This window comes from Oncorhynchus tshawytscha, linkage group LG19 (assembly GCF_018296145.1).
Source record: "Oncorhynchus tshawytscha isolate Ot180627B linkage group LG19, Otsh_v2.0, whole genome shotgun sequence".
Taxonomy (NCBI): domain Eukaryota; kingdom Metazoa; phylum Chordata; class Actinopteri; order Salmoniformes; family Salmonidae; genus Oncorhynchus; species Oncorhynchus tshawytscha.
Genome location: NC_056447.1, coordinates 1,688,778 through 1,701,366, shown reverse-complemented (window position 1 = coordinate 1,701,366; position 12,589 = coordinate 1,688,778). Strand labels below are relative to the sequence as shown.

Here is a 12,589-nt window from a genome sequence, read left to right as displayed (position 1 = left end):
AGCCACTTCCATTATCATTGAAGTATGTTCTTAGAACATCATTGGAACATCATGTCATAACGTTACAAAATAACTTCGTAAGACTCTCGCAAAAGGATGTAGAGGTGAATAAACCGTAAGCTATACAAGCAAAGAGAGTCGCACACGCCATATGTATAACCTCCCAGTCATTTAACGTTTCGCCATCACTGTGCCTAACTTCATGAGAGTCTAGTGGGAATGTTCCCTTCATGTTGTTTTAGGTATTTAGGATGACTTCTCCATTAACAGTCGCACTATGTTTCTTTTAGGTTTTTGACCAAATGTGTATTTTATTTGTCATTTTTTCATGGGGGGGGTTACAGGTACAATATTTAAATGTTTATGATTTCATATTCCGGTCATATATTTTCAATTCATTATTTTACCTAACCTCTGGACTGCCACTCAACAGAAGAAGAAACATTTTAAAGAGAAAAACATTACAAAAGGCACATAACTAAAAAGTATTGATAGTTTTGATAATATTTTATAGTTTAAGTAATGATACATTCTGTATATATTAAATATATTAAATACAGTCTATGAACAAATGTAAAATATATACATTGATTGTTCGAATTAGCGGATTCTAAGGTTCTGTTTTTCCCATATTCTTTTCCAGTTAAAGGGTTATTCAAATTCACTTAGATCTGTAGACCATACTTTTGTATTGGCTACCTTTGAATATGAGCTTTCCAACAGTTGTTTATATATGAAAGAGATTTGTCCTTTTGGTAGCCCAGATCCTTTATATATAAATCCCATCATTGGATGGTTTGGTAGTTGTGTTTCCCGAGATACTCCAAAGGCCAGCATAGCTGACCGAAGTTGTAAATATAGAAAGAAGGAGATGCCTGGAAATGTGTATGTGTTTTTCAAATCTTGGATTGTTGTCAAACCATTATGTGCCAAATAGAAATTGTATGAGCAACAATAGGACCAAAACGTAGTTTACATTGTTTAAGGGAAATATCAGTAAACCAATTTAGGATGGGGCGAAATGTCAGTGCCTGGAAATACAATTTAAAGTTTGGTACGTATAGTCCTCCTACGTCTTTCCCTCTTTGTAAATTTGTAAATGTTTTATTTTTATCCTGGATTGCTTACCTTTCCATATACATTTTGAAACCACAATATGAATTTTATCCCAATAGCCAGAAGGGGGAGCCATGGGAAGCATTGACCTACAGATATTCAGCCGTGGCAATATATTCATTTTGACAATAGATATTCTGCCAGTGAAAGCAATTGGGATGTTAATCTATCTACTGGGGTCAGATTGAATTGATTTCAGCATTCTGTTAAAGTTTCTGGCAATTGTTTTATGACAGGCAGGAAATATATCTACTTCCAAATATTTAAAATTCGAATGATTGGGGCAGATTTGCTGAAGTTTGTTCGGGGATGTTTTTGGAACATCATGTCTTAATGTCACACTATAACTTTATGAGACCATTGTAGGAATATTCCCTGCTTGTTGTTTTGAATAACATTTCCATCACAATCAGCAGAACGCTCCGGTAATGTTTCCACACAACCACTATTTCATCCACATTTTGTTGCGCCAGTAAGTTCTGAGAACATTAATGCAATGTTGTGTTATTATATTCCCTGGCAACCTAATGTGAACCTTAGGGGAATGTTCTGTGGTAGTTTATACAGATGTTGTGCACAACAATTTAGTGAATGTTAGGAGCACATTCCAATTATATTTCATTTGAAACATTTCTCATAAAAAAATATTTGGTGATTAAAAATGTTTGTGGGATGTTATCATCCTAATGTTAGCTGGAACTTAATAAGAATGTTATTTAATGTCCTGGGAATGTTCCCAGTTTGCTGGGTCCTCTCTCTACAGTATCAAGCACTTGATGATGAGGCAGAGACCAAGGAACATGATGACACACAGACAGGAGAAGTGAAGTGACAGGATGACCAGTATGTCCCCTAGCAGGCTGTTGTCCCTAGGTCGGGACATGGGAGGGAGCGGTGGCATCTGGGGCATCTCGCAGTAGACCCCCGTCCAGCCTTGGTAGCACTGGCAGGTAAACTTGTGCTTCATGTCCAGGATGTCGTGGTTGTTAAGATGGCCGCTCACGTGGAAGCAGGGCCCCCGGGGGCCCAGGTTGCGGCGAATGTGGAAGAAGCGGGGATTGAGGTGGAGGTAGGCTCCTGAGTCGAGGCTCTTCCTCACACACTTGCCATTCTTCTTGCACAGGGCTTTGCTGCACAGCTTGGCGGCTGAGGTGACGTTGATGACATAGTGGCCTAACGGGCCATCAATATACTTCTTCACGGTCAGGCAGTTTCTCTGGTGGTGCACATAGACAGGCAGAGGCACAAACACAATGTGATGCACAGCATAAATACACAGCATAAGTATAGGTGTCTGTGAAAGTATAGCTAAAAAATAGGCCTGCAGTTCACTGGGAATAATAGTTACATTGAATGAACCTTCCTCACCCACAGTATGTTAATTTACTTCATGCACTATCCCTTATGTCACCCACAGTATGTTAATTTACTTCATGCACTATCCCTTATGTCACCCACAGTATGTTAATTTACTTCATGCACTATCCCTTGACTTTCATCTCTTTTTTTCTCTCCATTTGATTTCCTCTCAAACTGGAATGGAGGGAATCAAGGCTTGAAATGTTCAATCTAATACACAGGATTAGCTTGGTAAAAACATATTGAGTCAATTGCAACCAACATGGAGAACTTAATGTGCAGCTGCAGGTTAGCGCTGGATTTCCTAAAATGCTACTAATGAGAGATTACGTGTTAAAACAAACTTGCTTGCAACCGAAAACCGACAAGAATAAACCAGCAGATCAGTTCATCTCCCATTGTTACTGGGTCAAACAAGTTAGATACCAGACATCTTCGTCTAGGTTCTCACTCCTGGCCCCAATGAAATAGCAACCAATCACCGGCTGACAAAATTTTATGACCGCCATAGCCCTAATCAGGAACATTGAAAATAGCACAGCTTGTAATTAATCCAAAATAATTATTGTAAGAATTTAGACCCAGTGAATTATAAGAAACTCTAGTGGAGTATAGTTCAGTACAGCACAGCACAGTAGAGTACAGTACAGTACAGTACAGTAGAATATAGTTCAGTACAGTATGGTACAGTACAGAGTACCATACTGTACTGTACTCTACTTTACTGTACTCCACTGTACTGTACTGAACTATACTCTACTTTCCTGTACTGTACTGTACTGTACTTTACTCTACTTGAGTTAAGTGTGCAGTAGAGTACAGTAAAGTACAATACAATACAGTACATTATAGATTTCTATGTTTGGATCACATTAGAATATCAATTGTGATTTGACATAACTTGATAAGACATTTTATGAACATGATTAGTTGAAATCACGTGTTTCCAGGCAAAAAAAGGTGCCCCACTGTTGGTCCTCAGATCCGGGATTATTAAATAAAAACAATCATATTGCACATAGTTTTCTGTGTTATTTCTTTACCTGAGTTCGAGCATATTCTGAGGAGCCCCAAAGTACCACTCCTGATGCCCCAAGAGCTGCACTCTCTCCAATAGTGTGCACCAGGTCACTCTAGGAGAGACATAATAAAAGGTGTAACACTGCAAACACAGTCTCCCCTTCAGGTCAAAGTGAGGTGAATACTTGACCTGCTCCAGTGATCAATGTTGACTGGTACATTCTCATGTTTTACACCCTGAAACTCAAAATAGAGATCATGGCCCAATCCAGAAAAAGCCCTATATCACCTCTCTATGGGTACTTTAATACACCTGAAAGGTTCAAATTCTGTAGGTAAGCAATATCCACCCAGCCAATCAGAGGGCAAGGTAGAAATGCTTAAACTATCCAGTTATTTCAGATCTACTCAAGTGCCTATAGGGGTTAAGGGCTAGGGAATGTTTCTGGATGGAGCCCATGTATTGTAAATAAATTAAAGGTCATGTGAGATTTCATAGCTGAGACTAAGCAATCCACTCATCACTCTGTGACAGTTCCAGAAGCTTCTGGGAGATTAATAGCTGACCATGGCAGGAGACAAGACAAGTGACTTAACAGAGGTTAGGTAGTTTATCACAATGACTGAAAGGCAATACAAACCTTGCACAAATTATAAAAAGCGCTAACTTGTGTTAAAAAGCGCTAAAAATGTGTTGGAATATTTAGCACTGTTCTAACACTATTATTTTCACTCTTGAACCAACAGCAACATCGCCAGTTATTAGTAATCCTTCTCACCTCTGAGAGGACCGTGAAGGTGTAGGCATAGAAGGGTCTAGAGTAGACGAACACAGGCAGGGTGAAGTCGGTGCGTGCGATGGAGGCAATCCTCATGGCCTCTTTGACGCGGTAGTGGACAAACTTGACGGTGTTGGCCGAGGACTTGAGTTCGTAGTCTAGGTACACAGAGGGGTAGAGAGCTGTGCTCTCCCTCCAAAGCCACATCAGATGGTCATTACGGACATGCTCCACGTTGGGGCATTCACCTGTGTAGCGATGCGGGTGCGTCTTGTAGCCATAGTTGTAGCAGTCGGGGAACAAGTAGAAGCCCCAGAGGCCGTCAGGTCGTCGACTTTCGGCCAACAGTAGAGTATTGTTCATAAAGGCCTGTCCGGCCCTCTCAAAGGCTTCCTTGGCCTCATTCTCCACCTTGCTCTCAGGCCAATCTGGATGGAGCTTCCGGATCTGCTCCTTGGACTTGTTGCGGTAGATGTCCTTCGAGCCCCAGTTGCGCACCCACTGGGGCCTCCAGTTCTCCCAGTCAATGACACCCAGACCTCGGAAGTCCTTGTGAGGGATGAGCTTGTCGATGTCGGCCCTGGCCTTGCTCAGGTGCTTGGACAGGCTCTGGTTCTGGGGCAGGCCCCCGTTGATGGGGTTCCCAGAGCTGGCGTAGTAAGGATAATAGCCCAGGTGGCTATGGTAGAAGATGGTGACATTGGGCCCGCTAAGGGTCTCGTTGAGGTTGGCCACGATGTCAAAGACGCTGAGGTCCAGGTCCACCTTGAAGCGAAGGCGGCAGGACTCTGTTGGGGCGTTCCACACTACGATGAAGGGCCGATGAGGGATAAGAGGAGCCTGGGCCTGCTTCATCTGCTCACCACCGGCCCCTTCTCTGACCCCAATCCACAAGACTACCACCAGCAGACAGCAGCGAATCAGCGCCATCGCCCTAGACTCTTAGTCGTCCTATCCCAACATGAAAAGGAAAAAGAACAGGATAGAAATCACAGGATAAAAGTAAACGCATCATGGGCTTCAGTAGGCAGGGATGATCAAGACTGGAAAGGACATGTGAGTGAGGGTCAATGAGCTGCACTGCTCTAGATTGCACACACTGTACAATGGTCCTCTATTCTTCTCAGAGAAAGGTGCCATTTGACTGAATGTGCTCCTGTCAAGATCTATCAAGTCTGCCGGGCTTATTTGTCATATTGCCCTAACAAAGACGTTTTGAGTTAGTGCCTTTATCCGAGTCCAGGGAGAGAAACAATGACCCCACTCTCAGAATACAAGGCCCCTGACGTTGTCTTCAATAGAGACATGGAAAATCGGCCGTAATTTTTATCCACCCCTGATGGGATTGTGATTGCTTCATTTATTGAATAATTCCTTCACTTCTAGGAGAACATCCTTGTCTGTATACTGTATATGCAATAGGTACATTGTATGGTGTAATGATAATAATCAAGATATATTTCAGTATCTTTTTGACCAATATCTGATTCTGGGAAGTTTTATAACCTGTTTAACACCAGAAAGAACAATATGGTTGTTTTTGTCGTTCTTATTATGCGGGGCCAACAACTGTGCATTCCGCATAATTCCTGAATATAACATTTACATTTGTAGTTATAACTGAAGAGGAAAAGGCTTTGGCTGCGAGTCCTGTGCTATGCTTTGTCAGTCAAACTGTACCGTAATCCTTGCTGAAGACAAACAGTCTGTGGTGAAGTCTCTCAGGCTTTCCTCGAACCATAAATTGTCCCAGTGCCTCCAGGAACACCACTCGCCCTGGCCACTAAAAATACCCCCCCCAAAAAAAAAAACAATGTCTGAGCTCAAAAGACAAAAGACTCCACATTTGATGTCATGTTTTTCCTCAAAAAGACACAACTGAACTCAAACCGGAGCCAAGTCTCCTGACTGGGCTGATTGACTCCAGATGAACGTACCAGCGGTGAACTTTAAGAATGGAAGCTAACCCTTTTCTCAAACCTTCAATGAGCTGACAAGTAAATGATCCTAATCACTCAATCAGTCAATGTACAAACGTTATATTATAACAGATCCTTTATTAGTGTGATTACTTAGTAATACTGACAGTTGTGCCTTGTGTCATCGCTAGCGTTCAGTTCTTAGAACTGTTCATAGAACTTTCATACGTTGACATATGAACTGTCATTTTGTTAACCATGCATTGTAATTTATCAAACATTTTATTTTCCTTCCCATAAAATGCCGGGAGCAGCTAAAATGAAATAAGTCCCTTGCCGATAGTTTGTGGTAGGAAAAATAAATGTATCTTTGGCATTATCATCGCCATGTATGTACAATTGGCATAAATATGTTGGTCATCAATATACACTGAGTGTACAAAACATTAGGAACACCTTTCCATGATATAGACTAACCAGGTGAACCCAGGTGAAAGCTACAATCCGTTATTTATGTAACTTGTTAAATCCACTTCAATCAGTGTAGATCAGTGGCTCCCAAACTTTTTATAGTCCCGTAACCCTTCAAACATTCAACTGCCAGCTGTGTACCCCCTCTAGCACCAGGGTCAAATGTTGTTTTTTGCCATCATTGTTAGCCTGCCACACACACACTATACGACACATTTATTAAACAGTTTTTGTTCGTTTTTGTTACAACCCGGCTCGTGGGAAGTGACAAAGAGCTCTTATAGGACCAGGGTACAAATAATAATATAATAATAATTAATAATTTTGCTCTTTATTTAGCCATTTTACATATGAAACTTTATTTGTTCAACAAAAATGGTGAATTACTCACCACGGGTTGATGAGAAGGGTGTGCTTGAAAGGATGAACATAACTCTACAATTTTGGGTTGTATTGGAGAGCATCTCAGTCATAAATCGTTTTCCACATTTTCATGCTAGTGAGGGCCGAGAATCCACACACACATAGGTACGTGGTGGCAAAGGCCATCAATGTCTTAACAGTGCGATTTGCCAAGGCAGGATGCTCTGAGCGCAGCCCAATCCAGAAATCAGAATTCTGATTCAATTCAATTTTCACAGAACCGCTTGTTGCAATTTCGACGAGACACTCTTGTTCAGATATCGGTAAGTGGACTGGATGTAGGGCATGAAAGGGATAACGAATCCAGTTGTTTGTGTCATCCGTTTCGGGAAAGTACCTGAGTAATTGCGCATCTAACTCACTCAGGTGCTTCGCTATATCACATTTGACATTGTCCGTAATCTTGAGTTCATTTACACACAAAAAATCATACAATGATGGAAAGACGTGTGTTGTCCTTGGAGAAGAGCTCCGACTTCTTAATCATAGCCCCAATTTTGTCCCACATATTGAATATAGTTGCGGAGAGTCCCTGTAATCCTAGATTCAGATCATTCAGGCGAGAAAAAGCATCACCCAGATAGGCCAGTCATGCAAGTTGTCTGACAAGTGAAAATGATGGTCAGTAAAGAAAACCTTAAGCTTGTCTCTCAATTTTTAAAAAAACGTGTCAATACTTTAACCAGCGCACTTCTGTATGTTGTAAAAGCGTTACATGGTCGCTGCCCATTTCATTGCATAGTGCAGAAAATACACGAGAGTTCAGGGGCCTTTCTTTATTAACAAAGTTAACCATTTTCTGTCAGGATTTAGCCAGGGTTGTTCCGGTCTTTGGTCACTAGATGCCCCCATTGTGCTTTTTGACCCTTTTGTTTTCCCTTGTTCCCTGTTATTATTTGCACCTGTGCCTCGTTTCCCCTGATTGTATTTAAACCCTTAGTTTTCCTCAGTTCTTTGCTCTGTGTTTGTATGTTAGCACCCAGCCCTAGTGATGCTGTGAACTTTTGTTGCTCCCGTTGGACTCTCTTGTGGAATTCTGTTTTTGTTCTTGTTTATACATTTTTGAGTATCCTTTGAGTTTTTTTCATGCTATACCTACCACCCTGTGGATTTACCTTTTTGTCTTGGAGGATTACCTTTGTTCTCGTGGAATTACTTTTGACGTTGTGGAGTTATATGTTTGCCTGAAGGACTTTCCTTTTTTACTTTATTAAATACTCCAATCAAGTACTGCTGTGTCTGCCTCATCTTCTGGGTTCTGCCGACTATTCGTGGTTCAGTTGGTTAAGTGACTGTTTCTCACTCCGGAGACCCGGGTTTGTTACCGGGTCCTGACAATTTTCACTGTAGTGTCCAAAACATCTTTCAAGCTATCAGGCATTCCTTTGGCAGCAAGAGCCTCTTGGTGGATGCTGCGGTGTACCCAAGTGGTGTCGGGAGCAACTGCTTGCACGTGCGTTACCACTCCACTATGTCTCAATGTCATGGCTTTTGCGCCATCAGGACAGATACCAACACATCTTGACCACCAAAGTCCATTTGATGTCACAAAGCTGTCCAGTCCTTAAAAAATATCCTCTCCTGTTGTCCTGGTTTCCAGTGATTTGCAAAAGAGGATGTCTTCCTTAATTGACTCCCTATAAACGTAATGGAGTAGCTGTGCCAGTCCCGCCACGTCTGTGGACTCATCCAGCTGTAACGCATAGAATTCATTGGCTTGTATGAGATGCAGTAATTGTTTCAAAACATCTCCTGTCATGTCACTGATGCGTCGTGAAAAAGTGTTGTTTGATGAAGGCATTGCATGTCTAGTTTTTTTTAACCTTTTCCCCCAGCATTGTCTCAGCCATATCCGCAGCAGCAGGAAGAATTAAGTCCTCCACAATAGCATGGGGCTTGCCTGTCCAAGCCAAACGGTAGCTCACCATATAAGACGCTTCTAGCCCCTTCTTATTAATGGTAACTGTTGCTTTTATACATGTCTTACTACTCGAAAGTCGTCTTAATTCTCGCTCAAAAAAACTCCTGTGGCTTATTTTTCAAATTGGCATGTTTTGTTTCTAAATGTCTGCGTAAGAGTGAAGGTTTCATCGAGTTGTGAGAAAGTACTTTTGCACATATAATATACTGTGGCTGAGGAAAGACACCAGTCCCAATATAAGTAAACCCCAAACCAATGTAGTTCTCATCATATTTGTGCCTCTTCGATGGTCTGTTATTCGGTGCTTTCCCGGGTGAGGGGGCAGTAGCTCTTCGACTGCATCAGATTCACAACTGTCAGTGTCCATGTTAGCTGGGCTAACAACAAATGTAGAACTACTGATGCTAGCATTGGATGTGCTTGTCGTTGACAGGTGCAGTTGTAGTAATGCTGGTAGGAGCAATACTACCAGTAGAGCTGGTATGTGTCTCTATGGACGCGGGCCTTTTTAACCATTTATACATTTTCGAGCAAACGGAACGAGTAGCAGCTACGTTTGGCTACATACGGACAGTTAGTGGAATTCCTGCGAGAGAGTAACGGTTAATGTGATTGGATGTTAATTATTTGACTAGGCTACCTGTATTTGACATTGTGTTGTTATTTCGCTGAACACTCGATGGTTTAATTTTATTTTTGGCAGTGAAACGAGGCTACTCAGGCGAGAAAAAACTTCACCCAAATCTATAGCCCCGTTGGAGAATAAAAATCGGGGAAAAAAAATAATTCTTGAGACAGTTGACACATGGATTGTGTGTGTGCCAAAATTGGAGCCAACATGGGCCAACATCCCTGTGGAACGCTTTCAACGCCTTGTAGTGTCCATGCCCTGATGAATTGACGCTGTTCTGATCGCAAAATGGGGGTGCAACTCAATATGAGGAGGTTGGTGCTCCTAATGTTTTGTACACTCCGAGTATGTTGGTCTATATAATTATGGAGACCCAATTCACATGTGTTTACAGTTTTCTTTAATCACATTGGTACTATTTTCACAACTGTGGTAAATTTTCTAAACTCGGTACAAAACTCCAAACTGGTCGTGGTCCTGTGTGGCTCAGTTCGTTAGAGCATGGTACTAGCAACACCTGAGTTGTGTGGTTGATTCCCATTGAGGTTACATACAGTATGAAAATATGTGGACTCACTGTTGTCACGTTGGATAAAAGCTCCTGCTATGTAAATGGCATATACTACTACTACTACTACTACTGTTTGGCCAATGCTGTTTTAATGAAGCAGTATAAAAAAACATCAACAAAAAGACCCCAGCAACTTCATTTTGGATACATGTTTACTGTTTAGAGGATGCATTTGTTACATACAAATACATCTGTTTTTTGTCAATATCCATTTTTATTTTTTTTCCTGTGAAGTAAAATCATAATAGTACACATCATCATTTATATGTTCACACTACACAAACATACATTTGAATTATGTCGTTCTCAAGATCTGTACTAGACAAACCAGTTTAAAATCCATAGGTTTACCAAACGGTTAAGTGATTATCACTTAAGAGCAGTCAGATTAAGTAATAGTAAAATGGATTTTAAACCTGAAACATGTATTTCTAGATGAAACACTAACTTTGGTGATAAAGTGACTGTATCGTTTTGTGAGTTGTCAACTGAAAATGTGTTTAATGTTTTCGAAACAACTGTCTTTTTGATGATCTCTTTTGAGTTTTGTACTAAGCATTGTGAAAATGTCCCACATACATGTGAAAATTGCCCCAAAGCCATTGAAAAAACCTGCAATTCACAGGCTGTTCATGTAATTTGGAAAGTATGAGACCAACCTTGGAACTAAATGGCCCATCTCTATGTACCATGGATCTTTTTGTGAATCTGAATGAATGTGCTTTTGAGGGAGCCGAGATGGCGTTAGGTTAAATGTTGAAAAGAATGAGTGTGGAAATAAAAGTAAACATGTGGAGACACTAATCTGCATAGCAGTGCTGGGCAGAACAGATGAGTCAGACTCTTTCTCTACATCCTTTGGGTCCACCGCTAGTCAGCAGCCAGCGAGATGTGTTTATTGATGCTATCCCTGTGATCTGCATATCATATGGAAGGTCTTTCACTTTTCAAACGTGTGTATGCATGCTGTGTCTGTGTATCTAATCTTGTGTCTGACAACTGTGATGAAACAGATTGGTCTTTGATGAAAGCAGGCTATTATTGGCCTGTCATACTGTAGACTTGATGCACTTGTCACTTTTCCAGTTCTTATTAACACTGGAAGAAACTGTGCTCCAATAACACCCTCCCTAAATAATTTACACATGCACGCACACATGCATACGCGCTCGCGCTCGCACACACACACACACAATCACACACGCACACATGCATATGCGCTCGCACACACACACACACACAATCACACACGCACACACACATGCACACCACCAAACATGAACGAATGTTCTGAAGCCTTGATCATGTTCACATTTAGCTGTCTTCACATCTTGCGGTCTTTCTCTGAACCCTTCAGTTTGGTGAATATCATTTCCATATGTGATGGTGGTTTTATTAATATTCCCTGCCAGTTCATCTACTGTGGCACCATACTTTTGGTTCAACACGTCATCTCTGAGTTTCAATCTTAATGACCCTGCAAGTCTTAAAAAATGATCACTATCAGATACTACTGAGTAAAATATTTCTCTCCTCAGTTAAATGAATGGCTTGTGAAACGAATTGCTATGGAAGTTAAACAGTTTTAAGATAGAAATACATTTGATCTGAGCCTTTAGATCTAATACTATGAGGAAGATTTATGATCTAAAAAAAGGGCTGCCCAACCCTGCCGTCCTGTAGGTTTTCACTCCGACCCTAATCTAGTGCACCTGATTCTAATAATTAGCTGGTTGACAAGCTGAACCAGGTTAGTTACAACTGGGGTTGGATTGAAAACCTACTGGAGTGTAGCTCTCCAGGAACAAGGTTTGGGAGCCCTGATCTAAAGTCTCACATACCTCTTTCAAAGCTCCTACTGATCTAGCCTGGTCCCATTGATCCTGAGGAACCAGTCCAGGTCTTCTTGAAACGGTTCAACAATGCTTTCTTCTCTCCTATATGCCCCTCTAACTGGGTTTTTTGGGGACCAGCAGTGCCCTTCGCTTTGGATCTCCCCTGGGACCCTTGGTGTCTGTGGGGCCAGCGATGCCCCTCTTTTGTTGGCTTGGCTCCTCCTCACTGACCTGACTAACTCAGGCAGTGGAGATGGGTGCACCGCTCTTGCCAGAGAGGGAACCCGTCCCTGCTAGTCACTCTCACTCTACTATCTCTTCTCAACTGGAGAATTTCCACGGAGAGTGTTATCTTTAAAACATGAAAACAGATCACATGTATAATGGACTTTATTAAGTAGACCATGGCCTAAGTTCAATAGAAACCTGTCACAATGAAACAAAGCAATTTTTTCCACAAATACAATCACAGAAGGTTTTTGGCTAGTGTTCAGTGGTGTAAAGTACTTAATTAAAAATGCTAATAAGTACAAGTTAAGTCGTT

At 41.4% G+C, this 12,589-nt stretch overlaps 1 protein-coding gene across 1 annotated transcript; it reads right to left on the bottom strand.

Annotated features, from left to right (window-relative positions):
- Nucleotides 1-335: 335 nt before the first annotated feature.
- Nucleotides 336-12,352, bottom strand: LOC112218217 (hyaluronidase-like). The gene is made up of 4 exons (XM_024378839.2): nucleotides 12,052-12,352; nucleotides 4,275-5,225; nucleotides 3,519-3,608; nucleotides 336-2,332 (listed from the first exon to the last, which is right to left on the bottom strand). The coding sequence occupies exons 2-4, from the start codon at nucleotides 5,202-5,204 to the stop codon at nucleotides 1,874-1,876; spliced, it is 1,479 nt and encodes a 492-aa protein (XP_024234607.1). The 5' UTR covers nucleotides 5,205-5,225; nucleotides 12,052-12,352; the 3' UTR covers nucleotides 336-1,873.
- Between the last annotated feature and the right edge of the window lie 237 nt (nucleotides 12,353-12,589).

What these genes read in the sequence shown, in the direction of transcription:
- LOC112218217 (XM_024378839.2), bottom strand. Translation starts at nt 5,204, where the DNA reads ATGGCGCTGATTCGCTGCTGTCTGCTGGTGGTAGTCTTGTGGATTGGG. An exon ending in CCTTCACGGTCCTCTCAGAG is followed by an intron (nt 3,609 to 4,274) that starts GTGAGAAGGATT and finishes TGTCTCTCCTAG; the next exon opens with AGTGACCTGGTGCACACTAT. An exon ending in CAGAATATGCTCGAACTCAG is followed by an intron (nt 2,333 to 3,518) that starts GTAAAGAAATAA and finishes GTGCACCACCAG; the next exon opens with AGAAACTGCCTGACCGTGAA.